At 40.1% G+C, this 16,445-nt stretch overlaps 1 protein-coding gene across 2 annotated transcripts; it reads left to right on the top strand.

Annotated features, from left to right (window-relative positions):
* The first annotated feature begins 636 nt into the window (after positions 1-636).
* On the top strand, positions 637-14,232 carry abhd17b (abhydrolase domain containing 17B, depalmitoylase). Of its 2 annotated transcripts, none has more exons than XM_083913250.1 (4): positions 637-1,068; positions 2,761-3,237; positions 11,168-11,347; positions 11,807-14,232. In XM_083913250.1, the coding sequence occupies exons 2-4, from the start codon at positions 2,771-2,773 to the stop codon at positions 12,024-12,026; spliced, it is 867 nt and encodes a 288-aa protein (XP_083769376.1). In that variant the 5' UTR covers positions 637-1,068; positions 2,761-2,770; the 3' UTR covers positions 12,027-14,232. The 2 variants fall into 2 exon arrangements, with proteins under 2 accessions (XP_083769376.1, XP_083769377.1); XM_083913251.1 differs by lacking the exon at positions 637-1,068 and adding an exon at positions 1,314-1,439.
* Positions 14,233-16,445: the final 2,213 nt, after the last annotated feature.

The raw sequence follows: 16,445 nt of genomic DNA, 5'->3' as shown, positions 1-16,445 counted from the left end.
CATGCCGGAGAGAGAGCGGAGCACTAACCCGGAAGTTATAAGGGCACGTCATGAAACGTCATTGGGGTCAAAACACGAACCCTCCTTTTGTTTAAAAAGTGGTTAAAATCAGACTGTATAGGTTAAAATAAGTAAGAAACAAACAAAAAACTGTTTTACATGTATAATACGATTTTTTTTTAAATTCAAAAATCTTTATTTCAGATTAAGGACAAGCAGACAATCCGCAAAAATAGATATTTTTACAATTAGGCCAGGGCGCAAATGCCGGTAATACATATACAAGATATAGCTAAAATATAACATAATATATTTAATATTTATAGAAAAAAACAAGTTTTACCGCAAATAGTCAATTATGTACAAATTAGGTATAAATACGCAGTTACGTCACCTGATTGAAAGTTGGAAACGCTTTGGTCGATGCTGATTGGACTGTGTCTCTCAATAGTAACATCCGATTGGTTCTTCAAAACGTCAATCAAAACATGAGGTCACCACTTTGGTGGTCGACGAGGACCGCCCATACATGTCCATCCCTCCTTGCTATTGGTCCATAGAGCTGTCAATCATATCTCCTCTATGTTCCTGACAAGTTGAGTGTTTTTCTTCACCACAACGAAAGCGATGATGTTTCGGAGGTGAACGTTGTTTCTGTGAACTGATTACCAACCGCCACGGACGTGATACAAGTATCTTGGATATTTTAGACATTTACCCATGTCGCTTTTGAGCTGTATAGACTTGAACGTTTTGAATGACTCGACCTCGTTATCATTCAGGACCATATGTTGAGAAAACCGAGCGGAGACAAAACAAGAAAGGGTAGTTTCGGAGGCTGACTGGACCCGGAGATACGAAGCTGCTAGCTCATAGTAATTCACAGCTGTGGTGCCAAGAGAGGCACACACACACAGGATAATCTGGCCGAGGATAACCTTTTCAATCTCCTGGCGTCGAGAAGAAGATAAATTAGTTGTCTTGGTGCGAAGATAACACCTGACTACGGTGAATACAGTCGTCTCAAAATAGAAATAGAAACAAAACAAGCGTCCAGCTTCCGTCCAGGTAATGTTGTGATTCCTTTCTCCGCTCTGTTAATAAGAAACACACATGTTTAGTGTTCCTGGCTAATTGACCCAAAACTCAAATGAAACCTCCACAAACAAGCCTAAAATCATTGTAATCTCTCTGAACACATTGCTGCCTCCACCACCATTTTACACTAAATCGCTACGGGGCTCCATTCTGTCTCCAAGGCTGGTGGATTATGGACTATTTTGGGAGAATATAGGAAGCACATAGGCTCCCATGTATGTATGCATGCAGAGTGCTCGTTATTAAATGTCACAGCATCTTGCAGAAGTGGCAGATGGATCACAAGTGTCCGTCAGAAGTCTTTATGAAACCGTCTCTGGCACAGCCAATTGCTTATAAAGGTAACAAGCAATTAAGGGGTATTGAATTCACCTGTGTGTGTGTAATCAAGATTGTTTAACCCCTGGGAGATCCAACAGCTGGTTTGCCAAACTTCATGCAAAACTATAAAATAAAGGGTCATTACATGCAAATACATAAGAGTTTATAAAAATAATCAAGAGAATGCTACATGAGAAAGATAGTTGCCAAGGCTCTGAATATCCCACAGAGTGAAGTTTGGACAATTGTAAAACAAAGAAAATCTAGGTGTAGTTTAGGAAATTGAGTGTGCAAGAAGAGTACTGGTGAGGGAGGTAACTGAAGCGGCATGAGGATGTGCTTCATCATTCATAGTTTTTACACGAGCAAGTCACTGTTGAAAGATGAAAAAAAAAAACATTATGCTGATGGGATGCTTTTCAACAGCAGACCCACAAAGCATGTAGAGGCTACAATAAAATACATTTGCAACATGGTGTATTTGGGTGATTTTATTAATCTATATTGCGATGGCATATTTGCATTTAGACTCAAGGGTGAAATTGCAAAGATGTAATCGCAAGGTGTCATTTCTCACTTTACTTCTCGCCTTCATTGTAAATACAATCCACAAAGCATTGTCATACCCTAACAGTTGTATGTTTCCACCTATTCAGAGAAGGGCATGCGTTGTAGTAATGCATAGTCAAATTACTTGATCATACGGGGAATTTCTGGAGGATGTTTTATTAGACTGACCAGCTTCAATGTCACCGAAATGACCTAACTGACATATCTTGTTCCGACTGGCCGCTGCCACTTAAAGGCACCTGGAGAATCTAAAAGGTAGCCTTAGGTGGGGGGGTCCAGATGCAAGGTGAAAGAAGAGAAGGAGAAAGCCTTTTAAGTTAATACTGTCTGTGATTGTGGAGCCTTGAGGCAGACAGAAAGCAAACACTCAATCAGGGTCAGAAGAACTATGCATTTCTTTTTTATTAACCTGGCTGAAGAGAGCTGGGGAGGGGAATTGATAGTGTATTACAAAGATAGGACAGTCTGGCTTTAGCCCCCAGTCCAGGAAACCCCTTGCTTTTACACGTAAAATTATTTTTTATTTACTATTTTTAGATAGTAAATCATTCAAGAGTTCTGTGGGGGAATTGCTTTTGTGCTGTGTTCCTTGTGATCAGTCCGCAGGGGACGCAGAGACAAATTATTGTTTCAGTAGTTTGAGACAGCCCGGATGAGAGATGTATTGTTTTCTTTTTTATCCTGACTTCTCAAAGGCAATTCTTACATTTAATCAACTAATGAAATGTATCTGTTTTCCATTTTAAACCATTCTCTCTCTCTCTCTTTCAGTGTTTTGAGAATGAACCACTTATCCCTCAGTGAGCTATGTTGCCTGTTCTGCTGTCCACCGTGCCCCAGCAAGATCGCCTCAAAGCTGGCCTTCCTGCCCCCAGAGGCCACCTACAGCCTCATGTCCGATGACAGCGGCAGCCGATGGACGCTGCATCTCTCTGAACGTGCCGACTGGCAGTACTCGTCCCGTGAGAAGGACGCCATTGAGTGTTTCATGACACGCACCTCAAGAGGGAACCGCATCGCCTGCATGTTTGTCCGCTGTTCACCCAGTGCCCGATACACTCTTTTATTCTCCCATGGAAACGCGGTGGATTTGGGCCAGATGAGCAGCTTCTACATTGGCCTGGGTTCACGGATCAACTGCAACGTCTTCTCATACGACTACTCGGGTTACGGGGCCAGTTCTGGAAAACCCTCAGAGAAGAACCTGTATGCTGATGTAGATGCCGCCTGGCAGGCACTCAGGTCACGGTAAGGAGAGATGACGATGATGATGCTGGGGGGAGGATTGGAGAACCTGTAAACAGATGTTAGCACAATCTGTAGAGAAATGATGCAGCAATTGATTAGAAGAGATTAATGTGTTGGTATTAGAGTACCTGAATAGCATGCAGACCCTAAACTGGTTTTCTCATGAGGTTGCCCAAAGTTGGTATAAAATACAATTCAAAAGTAGATGAGGCTTGGAAAACACTCTGTTAAGCACCATGAACTTTTAGCATGGTGTCACAACACAGACCTTAAGGGTAAAAGGAAAATAACACACATGTAAATAGTACGGTTAGGTAGCACCACTGATGTCGAGAATAGATTCCCATTCACAAGGTACCAGTTCACTTTCTGATTCTGAATGCATATTAGTTTAGAACTCGCTCAATTTCCAAGGGGCCTTATAAGCGATGCAGACCAAAATGCTTCTGAGTCTGTACACAATAAGATAAACTTACAACCAATCAGAGCAACGTAACGATGTAGAGCTTGTTTGACACATGCAAGTTGAGACAGTGCTTGGTCTGTTTTGAAGAAACAAAACAATGGCGGCAGAGTCACAAACTTTCTCAAATTAGTGCTAAATTGTCTACTAAAATCAGAATCTTTATTCATATTTGATCAGCGCTGTCTAGTTTGAGAGTTTAACTGTGTTTCAGGAGCCTGGCACACTGCGCTGGACTGAGAATGCCGGTTACATTAGAAACTTTGATAATCCTTTGGCAGTTGTCGTATTAAACCCGTCCCATATGAGATAAACGGTTGTGATTGGCTTCCTCAGGTGCTGGCAAGATGGAAATCTGTCTGAATGGAACAGGGGCCAGACGTACCTGCCAGAGCAACTAAAATATGAGCTTGGCAGATTGAAGATTTGCAGAGTTTACAGAAGGAGAGTGGTTAATGGATGATCTAGACTGGACCTGATAAAAAAAATGGGTGGAGATGACGAGGAATGGTTTTGGAAGGATGACGTGATGTTCTTGTAGGTAGGAACATGTTCATGAGGAACATGCTTTCTATGATTATGCTGGTAAGCCAAATGTAGGTGTGAGTGGGTGCTCTACTGCATCTCTTTTGCTATGAATAGACTATTTATTGGCCGATATTCAACTTCTACTGATCTTTCAGCTGATAGAACAAACTTATTTGTTGCTTCTTGTTGATGATTGTCGTTTTACAACCCTACTCTGGGAGTGCTACTGGCCTGCATGTTTTAGGTATCTCTCCACTAACACAGCTCAATCTAATGATTATTATCAAGCAGCTGAAGCTTGTCATGGGCTTGATAATAAATGACTAACTAGAATCGGCTGTGTTAGAGGGAGATGCCTAAAACATGCAGCATGCACAATCTCATCCAGTAGGCCTGGCTGTTTTTTGTATACTTCCTATATACAAACAAATGACTGAGAGAGGAGACTGGAAACGTTAGCTCAGGAAAACTAAAGGCAAGAAGAGGAGAGCCAAAGCAGTATAAATTAACCACCAAGAGAAAAACTAGGCTTCTGGTGTGGAGAGCCACTCCCATCTGAATACTTATGTGGGTGTAAGTTCGCTCTGTGGTAAATGAAGGTGTTGGCACTGCAGCAGTTTGAAAGTGCTGATGGATAACATTGGTAGGGCCTCTGGCAACAAAATATTACTGTTTTTTTAGCTACTAACTTTTGCTGTGAACTGTTCACAGCACTTCTTTTACATCTGCCACAAGCTATCATTTCACAGACCATCTTGAGAGCTCTTCTGTAAATAAGGACCTTTTTTTAAATAAGGAAGCTGGCAAGTTAAACGGGAAACTCTCATCATAAAGGTTGTGCATACAGGAAATAGGCCACTGTTGTGAAGAAGAACCTGCTTTTCTGGTGGCCACACACACTTTTACACACTGTTAACTCTAGGTTCTGTCTTCACTGTCTGTAGCAATACATGATGTTGAAATGTTTTAACGACAGCTGATCGTTTCTTTAGTTCTTTTAGTTTTATTGTTGTACAACATATCTAGTCCCACTAGTTGTTGGTGCCTAATTCCCTAACTGTTATGGTATAGTATGTAGATGCCATCAAAACATCACTTTATGTATGATGAATTATGAACACAATGTGATGCTCAGGGCATCTTGCATATGATCATGTGACGCTTGTCAGCAAAATATTAGCTGACTGAATTGAATTTGAACTGGGATTTTTAGCACTGCGATCATATAGATTATATTTGCCTACCAGTGTTACTTGTTGTTATACTTGTCTGGTGTAACCGTTTCTTTACATGACGTCATTCAGCTTTTTAATTTTTAATTTTTTTAAAGGGCTCAGCAGGTTTTGAACCAACCTCCGTCTTGTGCACTGTATCACATGGCTCTTCTAGATGAGACGCCTATAGGATGGAATGAGGAAATAACTTAATTGAGCTTGAAGAAGTCTCAACTTGCATGCTTATAACGCTCCACAGCCAGGTTGCAAGTCTGAATGCCAGCTTTTCAGGCCAATGTTTTGGGAATGCCCTACTCATGCCACAAGAGCTTTAAACAAAACATGTCTGACACATTTGTGAATCTATGAACACTACAAAATGGACTGACAAAGGGTTAAACAATGATAGCAACATTATGTAATGTGATATGACTATGGCCCACAAGGCACTCGTCACGATGGGGTTGGGCACAAAAACATCCGGCTTGTGACGTTCTACTCTTTCCTTAACAATTAAAACAAGACCATAGATTAGTTCCAAGTCCCTTTTTGCATTCTAGATTTGTGGTTTGGTTCCCTGGTCACTGGCAACAATCTCTTTTTTTTACTTTATTTGGCATTGACAGTGTTGCTTTTCCTCTCTGTGAGAGCTCTGCTGCCTCTCCAGTTACAGAGTATATTGTTAATGGTCCCGCTATCAGGATTGTCAACACTTAACTGCTTATGTAACCAACTGCCACGCATCAAACTTTTTTGTTGGTAATACTCTGCTAAGGCTTTCAAACTCTTTGCATTATAGCAGCTTAAATGGCATATTTGCTACTGTGCTAACACTTTGCTTATTTCTTCCACAAAGGGAATGAAATGATGGCAGTTTTCAAGGACTTTTCACAACCACTCAGAGCTAATTGCTAGCTACTCTCTAGAATTAAAATGTGGGTCTTCAAGTCTAATTCATGGATGCATATTACAAGCTAAGAAGGATTTACTAACAGAACATATGGTGGAAAAATTGTGCACAATTATCTGAATATATTTGGCTTTGTATACTTGTCTGCCTTTTAATGTCTACTCTTCAAAGCGTAGTGTTAATAAGGTCTCTCGTATCATAAAGTATATTTTCTACCTTCTTGCCTCTAGTATCTGTCTGATGGTTTGAGGGCTGTGCCAGATTCTTGATTGACTCTATATGATAGAAGTAGGGTGCAGGCCAAACTTTTGACCCTGTCAAGTATGAATCAACTGTGTGTTTAGTGTTTATCAGATCAAAAGGCCTCTGCATGGTCTCACATTAGCCTGCAGCTTACATCCCTCGTGTATGTCTCCCATGTTAGATCAGACGCACAGCCCAGAAAAGAGAGCTGCTCTCATCTCTCTCTCTCTTTCTCTTGTGTTGTGTCAGTGTCTTGTCTTTCGCATTATTTATTTGACATTGTGAACACACAAGATTCTGACTTTTGCGAGTTCTGTATTGGCTTTCAGTGTCTTTTTCTTCTTAGCAGTGAATAAATTCTCTTGAGTGTTGACACACTTGCTGGCTGCTTTCGTTTTACTCCACAGTCGTATGACAGAGGGCAGCCACCACCTGTCATTTTGCTAACAGTCGAACCACAGCTGCTCAGCCAGGCACACAATATTTTCCCCTCCTGTGCTCCTTTGTTCAGACACGATGCATGACACACTCCCTTCACCTGAGCAGGGAGTGGATCAGTGATTCAGCATATTTACACACTAACACGGCCTCCATTATCGCTACTACATACACATACTAATAGAAGACTGAGTCAGATGTACTATTTGTTCTGCATTACAAAAAAAATCAAGCTTGAGGAAAAGTTTATTGACTAAACAGTGATAACGCTGACAAAAGGGGTGTGTGTCACTTTGTCATTTTCTTTCCTCTCTGCGATGGAGGCAGGCCAGCAGTCAATCCTGCTTGTCTAATATTTAGTGGTAGCCTAGCAATCTATTTCCAATGAGCTTTCAGACGGCCAATAAAAACAAACCGGAAAAACTAACTTCCTGGTCAGTCGTCGTTATGATCCAAATCAAAGTGCCATCCATCTTCTCAGACCAACAACAGCGGCCAGAAATTCTCACAAACATGTACACATAAGGGAATCTTCTATTTCTATGGATTGTTTACTTGAAATATCAGTGGTGATTAGGGTGATGAGGCCAAAGGTAGACAAAGGCTGCTGTGTCTGTTAAGTCAGTTGGGCGGGCTGCGACCGTTCACATGACTGTCTTTAGCACATAGCAACAGGAGAAGAGCTTAGTGATGGTAGTTCCTGATAATATACTTATACACACTACACTACTTATACTTATACTTACACACTTTTTTATTTTTAATTCAGTCTCGCAGATGGTACTTGCTGATTATTAGGGCCATAACTACTAGATTAGTTCCATTGTCTAATGTTGAATTATATGCTCATTTAGTTTAGTTGTTTGGTCTTTAAAATGTCAGAAAATTGGCAAAAATCGCAATCAGTTTCCCAAAGCCCAAGACCACATCCTCAAATCTGTTTTGTCCAGAACAAGGGAGTAACTGTCATGAAGAAAACAGAAGATATTAACAGTTATTAACAGATATTAATAGTCAATTGTCAAATTAGTTGGGGATTAATTTAATAGTTGATAACTAATCAATTAATTTTTGAAGCCCTACTTATTGTTTATCTTAATATTTGATTTGATTATTCTTTTTCAATGTACGGACATTGAAACCTCAACATCTATTTATTTTTCAAGACAAATGTGAGTAAGCAAGTATACATGAAAGTACATCAGTAAAACGGTGCTAAGCATAATAACAAACCATTGGAACACTTGCTTGAAGGATGGATCCCCCTGCTGTAGCGCAGATGGTACACTAATCTGTTAAAAAGGCCCTTACATATGTTCAGGATATCTTAAAATATCTATTAGTCATAGTGACTGCTATGGTATGAACATTTTTTTGCTCTCTAGGGAGCAAGAGGTGGGCAGCCAAGAGGGAGCGAGAGGCAGAATAGTGGAACGCAGGAGGATGTGATGCATAATAGATTGGATTTGTGGCAGAAGACTAAATTGATGAAGGTCGGGAGGAGGGGCGTAACCATGGAGCGTGGCTGGCGATGGCTTGGTGAGGACAATTCAAGCTGAAATGCAATGGAGTAAATTGCAGGCTTGTGTCGGCTAATGGGGGGTGGGGGCACATTATGTGAAAGTGGGTTGGTCAGAGCGCCGTCTGAACACGAGTGCAGCTGCAGATCTGCACTGCGATAGTCCTCTTTCCTGAATGTGTGAGCAGAGGCGACAGCAGTCCATCGATCAGTGTCAAGATAGCAGGAAAGGTTAGAGGGACCTTGTTGTAAGTGGAAGGTCACGGGTTCAAGCCTTGCATTTTTCATTGTGTTTACATGTGTGTCCTCGAGCAAAACGGTGCTACTTGCACAACGATGGTTAAGTGTAAGCAAAGTATCACAACTGAGGTCGAGGCAAAGCCTTGCTGCAGTATCGAATCCCTTCATCTGATGACTAAGCTGTCAGATGGTTTCATTTTTCCCTCCGTATTGACATCCCACAAGCGTTGTATTTACGTTGTAGTGACATACATGTGGGGAGTGTTATGGACATTTGGATTGGCCAGGCTTTCGTGGCCTGATATGGTCAAAGAACATTGATTAGATAAACAAAAGGAGATAACAGATAAGACAAGATGTACTTGAGGGCTAACTGTTATTTTTTGACTGTTATGAAAAGATTTATCAGACTTGTGACAAGAAAGCAAAATCTTTATCTTTAGTGAACAAGCCACGCCTATAGGCACTGCTGTGCACTCTTCAGCATTATGGTGGACTTATGAGATTCAATTTAACAGACTCAAACAGAATCTCTTTTGGTCGAATGCTTCCTGTGAACAGTAAGGAGTAAGGGAAGTTTGCAACTCAACAACCCTTGTACTAGGCAATTTACTGTAATCTGTCCTGGGAGGAGTTAATATTGACCATCTCTTCCTAAATCAACAGTGGCAGTCATTTCACAGCTCACTTGCAATCCTCTGTTTCATGTCAGTCTTCCTTTACAGGTAGAGTTGACTGCTCTTGATGGAGAAGAGTGGGTTTTATTTTACTGAAAGTGTCTTGCACTCAAGCCCTTCTATTACCCACCTGACATTGTTGTCTGGTAGCCGACCCAGCAACATTAAACTCTCTTTTCTAAACCTTGCTATGCCAAAAAGGATCCATTGTCACTTTTTCCATTCCATTGTTTGTAACACTGAATCAGGTAAAAGTGTAAATCAAACTTGAATGTACTGTATGTCATTGTTGCTTGTTGATGGTAAACCAACGCTGTGTGTGGCAGATTTTTCAGCAGCAGTTAGACCTTAATCGGACACATCAGAAAGTGCAGTGTCATTTTTGATACAGCTCCACCTCGTCATTATCCCTCACATCCATCAAACAGCCACATTGTGTTGTATAATTGAGACAAGCTTTCAGGCCATGAATATTATCATCAGCCAACCTTGAGAGTTAATGGTGCTGTTAACGTCACAGCACCCAACAGCCTTCAGAAACACTGTCCCATGTCGTGCCAGTAATTTCACCCCTATTTATACTCCATGAAGGCCAGCTGACACACCATTGGTTAACTGGTATGTTCCTGATAATGACTGAGTCTGTGTACATTTCCATATTCTTTCTGAAGTGGATGAGGCAAGCAGTAGCACTAAGGTTACTGTATATTGTTCCTTTTGCAAAACTTGTGCAGCTTGTAATTAGAATAATCCATGACAGTAGTGTAGAGTGGTGTCAGACTTTGGTGTTCGTGTATATGTATTGTTTGACTGTGTATTACAGGACTACAATGGCAGAGGTTGCACTGTTAAGCCTGTAATGTTAGTGTTCCTAATTTTAATAATGGAGCAGTGCAGTGATTTTGTCAGACTGGTTGCGGCTGTGTGCTATGGACTATCTAGTAGTGCTGAGTGCATACAGTGATGCAGTGTTCTCTGACTGTTTCAGGTTGTCAGCTGACTGCTTGCTTGCAAGAGTGGGTCACGTTCTCCGTAATCAGCTGTGGAATGTCTTCTCTGTTTTTTTTTCCTTCTCCCTCCTCAATCCAGTATCAGTGTCTTTTTTGTGTGCTCCCTTTCTACTTGTTTTGCTCTTATTCCCTCTGAATCACAAGACTACAGTGGTGGTCCTCTCTGTTCAGCTGCTTTTGAAAAACAGCAGCCAGCCACTGAACCATGGCTGTTTCCCATCTTTGTGTGCTTGTTTCAAGGGGCCGTATAATTACTGAGTCACTGTGGCATGACGCTTCAGCCATAATAGAGTATGAGTCTCACTTAGCACGCAGGTATGCGTTTGTTTATGGAGCAGCATGTGGGGGAAATGAGAGAACGATGGGGGACTAATTGGCACTGAGTGTATTTTCTATGTGATGGGTAAAAATCTGAACTTCATGCGTTTTTACAAAATGTTCCCCTGTCACTTTGAAAAGCACTTTAAAGAAAATCAACTTTAACCAACTGGTGGATTCTAAAATTACGTCTTGCTTTTTCTGTTTTGCCAGCCGAGCTGCTTTTTATATTTACCTAAAGGCCTAACTGGATGCCTGCCAGTGTCTGGTAAAGCACACACGATTTACCCAAATATGTCTGACTACTAGTAGTGTAAGTACACTGTTCATGATGAGCGAAGCTTGATGTTCAGGTATCTCCTTCTTGCAGGTATGGCATCCGGCCGGAGAATGTGATCGTGTACGGCCAGAGCATTGGCACGGTACCCTCTGTGGACCTGGCTTCTCGCTATGAGAGCGCTGCAGTCATCCTCCACTCCCCTCTCACCTCTGGCATGAGAGTGGCTTTCCCTGACACTAAGAAGACCTACTGCTTTGATGCCTTCCCGAAGTGAGTTGACTTACTGGGACAGATGGCTGTTGTGAAAGCCTGGCTAAACGTATCATCATAAACATCCACAGAAAGGCACACACCCTCCCTGCACTGATATTCAAATAACAACAGCACACCCGCATTTGAAAACAAGGCATTATAAGAATGAATTTCCATGAATTTTCTAGAAAAACACACACAAAACCTTGCAAACATGGATATGGCATTTTTGGATATGACAAATCAATACAAGGAGGTTTCTTAATGAGTCCAGAACTTAAAAACACATTTCCAGTAGCTCCCTCCGGTGGTCATTTGACATACTATACACATTTTTCTATGGTGATTTTTCAACATTTATTTTTAATTTGCCATAGTATTTATGATTACAACAACCCTTTTTTCTGACTGTCTTTATGTCTGTTTTATAAACCCCTTCCTAACTCTGTTTTCACTTCTTCTTACTTCTTACTCAAGCATTGACAAGATTTCGAAGGTAACGTCACCAGTACTGGTGATCCATGGTACGGAGGACGAGGTCATCGACTTCTCCCATGGCCTGGCGCTGTATGAACGCTGTCAGCGCCCTGTGGAGCCACTATGGGTGGAGGGGGCTGGACACAATGACGTGGAGCTCTACGGACAATACCTGGAGAGACTCAAACAGTTTGTTGCACACGAGTTGGTCAACTTGTAGAGGAGCTTGGAGAAAAAAAAAGGGTGGAGATGGAAGAACAGCAGAAAATGGTTTTCAGGAGAGGTTTGAGAAGGAGGAGTAAAACGATTCCTTTTTTTGTTAAGTAATGCAGGTAGAAGTGGTGTTTGTCTGTGTAGTACTGACGTTTTGGTGGCAGTCTTCTCTCATTATCGAGCACCTCTCGACCCATTGGAGCTCCAGTTTGCCCGGGCCAAGAGCCTGTCAGTACCGTCCACTTCACGTGCTGCAGCTGTGAACTTACCCAGTACCCATCATTGTTTTGCTTTTAGATTTTCTTTTTATTATGTTCAATATTGCACATTGTGAAAGTGTGTGAATGAAGTAGACACATGCACAGATACATGTGTACATGCAGCGTATGAGAGAGAGTGTGTGTGCGTCACATTTTTGCTGCCTTTTGAGAAGGACATGGTCCACTGTTCTTAACGCAGAGGTTCTTGAGGCTTTTGAGGTTCTGAGAAACGGCCTTGCTGCAAACTGGACTGGAAAAGACTCTCGAATCCAACTGAACTCATCTGATTTTGAGGTCATGTTCAGTCCTACACTCTGCAGTCACCACGAATAACTTTTTTTTTAAATTACCGTTTATTATATTTTTTTATATTATACATATTTGCACGTATCAGCTGTCAACGAAGAACTGTACAAGACAAACTGACATTAACTAGCTGTGCCAGTGTTGTATAATATATAGCACAAAGTTGGACAAACAAAGAACTTTGTACAAAATACATCTAGAAACATCTCCAAAGCTGTTTGACTGTATTCAGTCTGTACTTCTCAGTTTAGTCTTAAAATGGTACAATTTATGAGAATATGTAGTAAGATAGGGCTCAGTCAGCAGCTCATGCAGCCAGTTAAAAGGCTTGGGCTGTATATGGTTGACCAATAAAGTGTGGGTTATTTCCTCTTTCTTTTGAAAGAATGACTTCAAGGTAAACTCAGAAATGTTGTTGCTGTTAGATCAGTAGTAGTCGATGAGCTGGATTTTTTCAGAACAATGGAATGCTGGACAGTTTATCGGACAACATATCTGACCCTCTTTGGAAATATGTATTCCCCTTGGTAAAGTAACTGTTATGAAACCCAGTGTTGACAGAAGTTTTTCTGTCTTTGGGTCGGAAAATGTCCAGTTAAATCATGTATGTGGTAATGATAACCGATATTGCTTATGTACCTTAATCAGATCTTTCTAGATGTGTCTTTTTTTTTTTTTTTGAGAACAACTATGTAAAGTACTGTGACAGCAGCTAACAGTCAGTTGCTCTGATCAAGACTTGTATCACTAATGCCAATCGGGACTGAATGATGAACGTTATGAAACAGCTGGTGTTGATTCCTTTTCAGTTCAGGAAGTTGTTAAAGATTAAAATGTTGTTTTAAGTTATTGCGAAACATTTACATCAGTACACTTGAAGCTTAAAAATTAATGGACAGTGGTTTTTATCAGTGTGAGTGTTTCAGAATAATGGACAGAATATTTTTATTTTTGTCTTAACTTTATTGTTTTATCTGCATGATATATGTGTGTTTGTTTGCCATTAAAAGCGTGAGTGAAACAAAACTAAGCATTAGCAAACTGATGTCTCCATTAAGGCACTGTCAGACTCCTGAAGAGCAGATGTCAAAGTGCTACTGCATGCCATGAATGGCTAGTTTCAGGCCTGTATAACAAACTCAAACTCAGATTTATTCAAAAATCTCAATGAATCATTTACTTATGGGTATTTTAAATACCTGTACTACACTTGAGCCTGTGTTAACTAAGTTTGGTAACCAATACGCCGATGGGTGCTACTGTAAACCTTCAGGTCTGATTACTGGTACTAACAAGTCGAGAGGAAGCAAAAATAGCTTGATGTTTGTCAGACTGACCAAGTTCCAGGTCAGTAATGCTAACCGTTGTTTGTCAAGTGATGATCTGTTAGGACATTTTTTTTTTCACAACTCATTCGTCTTATAAACAAGGTTATGTTTTTTTCATTTCCACTATGTAAATAATATTTGTACTGGACATGTTTTTTATTTTTTTGTCACAAATATTTGTCATCATTCACCTGTTGTCCTCGTTACTTCACTAACTCTTGATATGACAACTACAGTATATTCAACCAAGGCAGGCCATCATTTTGGCTTTCAGATGAACTTTGTACTGGTAACTTTGACTAATGTCTTCTCTGATTAGATTCATTTTGTATAGCATATTTAAGTACAGAAGGAACTTATATGTAATAACAATATTAATAAAGTAATTCTAACATGGATAGAGCAAATAAAATGGTATTTGAGAAGCAACCTAATTTGTGACTGAACTGTTGATTTTTGGGGGCAGGGGGACTTGTGTTTCTTAATTTCAGGTCGGTATTAATGGCTCTCAAGTTATATCATGCTCTTGCATGTGATTAAGACTTTACAATACAGAATGATGGGTTCTTTCGCCAAAAGTGATGGGGTCTTGCTCTTGTGTGTGAGTGGCTCCATTATGGCAGAGATGTGTTTTGACCGCAACACATCAAAGCATGTTAATATTTAGTGTCAATAACAAACTCTGCACTCCCTCTGTCAGGATCATTGCTATGTTTTTTTTAATAACTAATTTCACAAGGATCACTGTGCATTTGTTTGGGATCTAAGTCTTTCAGGAAATTTTAAATTCTCGGGCCATATGTAGATATCTTCAAATCTGTGAAAGTTGTGTTCTGCCAGCAAGCAATACATACATTTTGAATTTTGAGACTCTGGGGCACATTATTAAGCACCTTCACAATTTAATGAAATCTAACATAGCCCTACATAAGCCTGTGTATTATGTTCTGCACAGTGTGTTTCTGAAGCACAAAGATTGGTATTGCCCCCAGGTTCAATGCGATGAGATGATCTTTCAAAGCAGACTCCACTGAAAGGAAAACATTTAACTTGATTCTGCTTGAGGTCAAGTGGCCAACCCTGTGGCTTAGGCTCCAGGAAAGTAACTGTATGGATGAGGAGACGACTGGGAGGGAAAAGAATGTGGCTCAAGTCCTGCAATGTGACACTAATAAAAATGAGCGATGGAGGGTAGAAATATTCTCTCTTTGATACCAACAGGTGGCAGTGTGGCCAGGTTCAAGCCCCTCCCCTCACTTATTACGGCTTGAGTGCTCCTGGTGACTCATTCAATGACTCCTCGGAAACCTCATGTTACCTAAACGCACAGGCCACATAATAAAGCTTCAGTGTTTGCTTCATCATATGAAAGAACAAAAAACATACATCCATATTCTTAGTGTAAATAAACTCCTGCACCAACGTCACCACCAGGACCTTGAGTTTGGTTCCTCTGTATTTTTCTGTGGGAATTTGTGTCCTAGCAGCAGTCTGGAGCGAGTTGCACTCCATCACAGGTTGATGCCAGGATCCTTACACTTAATATTATTTTTTCTGACTGGTTTTAGGCCAATGAAATCATAACAAATAATATAATCTAACAACATTAAAGTATTTTGTTATAGTAAATACAAAAGTGGAAAAAAAAACATCTATTTTGGAGAACGCTCTAAAACCTACTATAGACCTTCATGGATGGAAATAAAATGTACATGAGATATATCAGTTATAGCCGAAATTGTTTTCTGTCTACAATTCATTTCAGATATCCACAATGTCATTCTTACTAATGACGTGCACTGCAATTAATGTGTCTTAGGCTTTCAATTCTAGATATCCACAATTAGATTTTTGATGTCTCGAATGAACATTCTGGATATCCGTAATGCAATTCTTACTCTGAGAAAAGAATCCCATTTCAGAATAGCTACAATCCAGTTGTTACTAGTCATAATTTTAATTTTGCATACCTTAAATAAAAAAAACAAAGAAACATTCCAATTATCCATAATGTAATTATAACTATCCAACATACATTCTGACTAGTAATCTTACATATCTGGACACTTATCTTCTTTTCTTTGTGCAATAACTTTATCCACCACTTAAGTGCAATAATTTAACTTTACGGCTCATTTCTGTTATATACAGTCATGCATATTTTATTTATTTTATACATTTCCTCTTTAACTTATCTGATTTCATTTTCCGTGGATTTTATTTTACATGTATTCTTACATCTACCTCATACATATTTGACTAAGAGTTTATTGTTTCTGTTTATTGCTTTATAGCTGCTGGAAATTAAATTTCCTTGCGGGAGTCATCCCAAAGGACTGAATAAAGAGAAGTCTAAGTCTAAAGATAGAAGGCCTTTATTGTCATTGCACAAGGTACAGTGCAACAACATTTGGGGTGCTCCCACAGAGCCACTGTGCACCACAGATAAACAACTAACATTTAAAATTGAAAAACAGTGCAAAAGACATTTTTAAATACAAGGTATATCAGAAAATATAATTATTTGTACTA

The sequence above is a fragment of the Echiichthys vipera genome (genome assembly GCF_963691815.1).
Source record: "Echiichthys vipera genome assembly, chromosome: 4".
NCBI lineage: Eukaryota > Metazoa > Chordata > Actinopteri > Perciformes > Trachinidae > Echiichthys > Echiichthys vipera.
This window is presented reverse-complemented; position numbering and strand designations above follow the sequence as displayed.

What these genes read in the sequence shown, in the direction of transcription:
- abhd17b (XM_083913250.1), top strand. Translation starts at nt 2,771, where the DNA reads ATGAACCACTTATCCCTCAGTGAGCTATGTTGCCTGTTCTGCTGTCCA. An exon ending in TGGCAGGCACTCAGGTCACG is followed by an intron (nt 3,238 to 11,167) that starts GTAAGGAGAGAT and finishes TCCTTCTTGCAG; the next exon opens with GTATGGCATCCGGCCGGAGA. An exon ending in TGCTTTGATGCCTTCCCGAA is followed by an intron (nt 11,348 to 11,806) that starts GTGAGTTGACTT and finishes TTCTTACTCAAG; the next exon opens with CATTGACAAGATTTCGAAGG.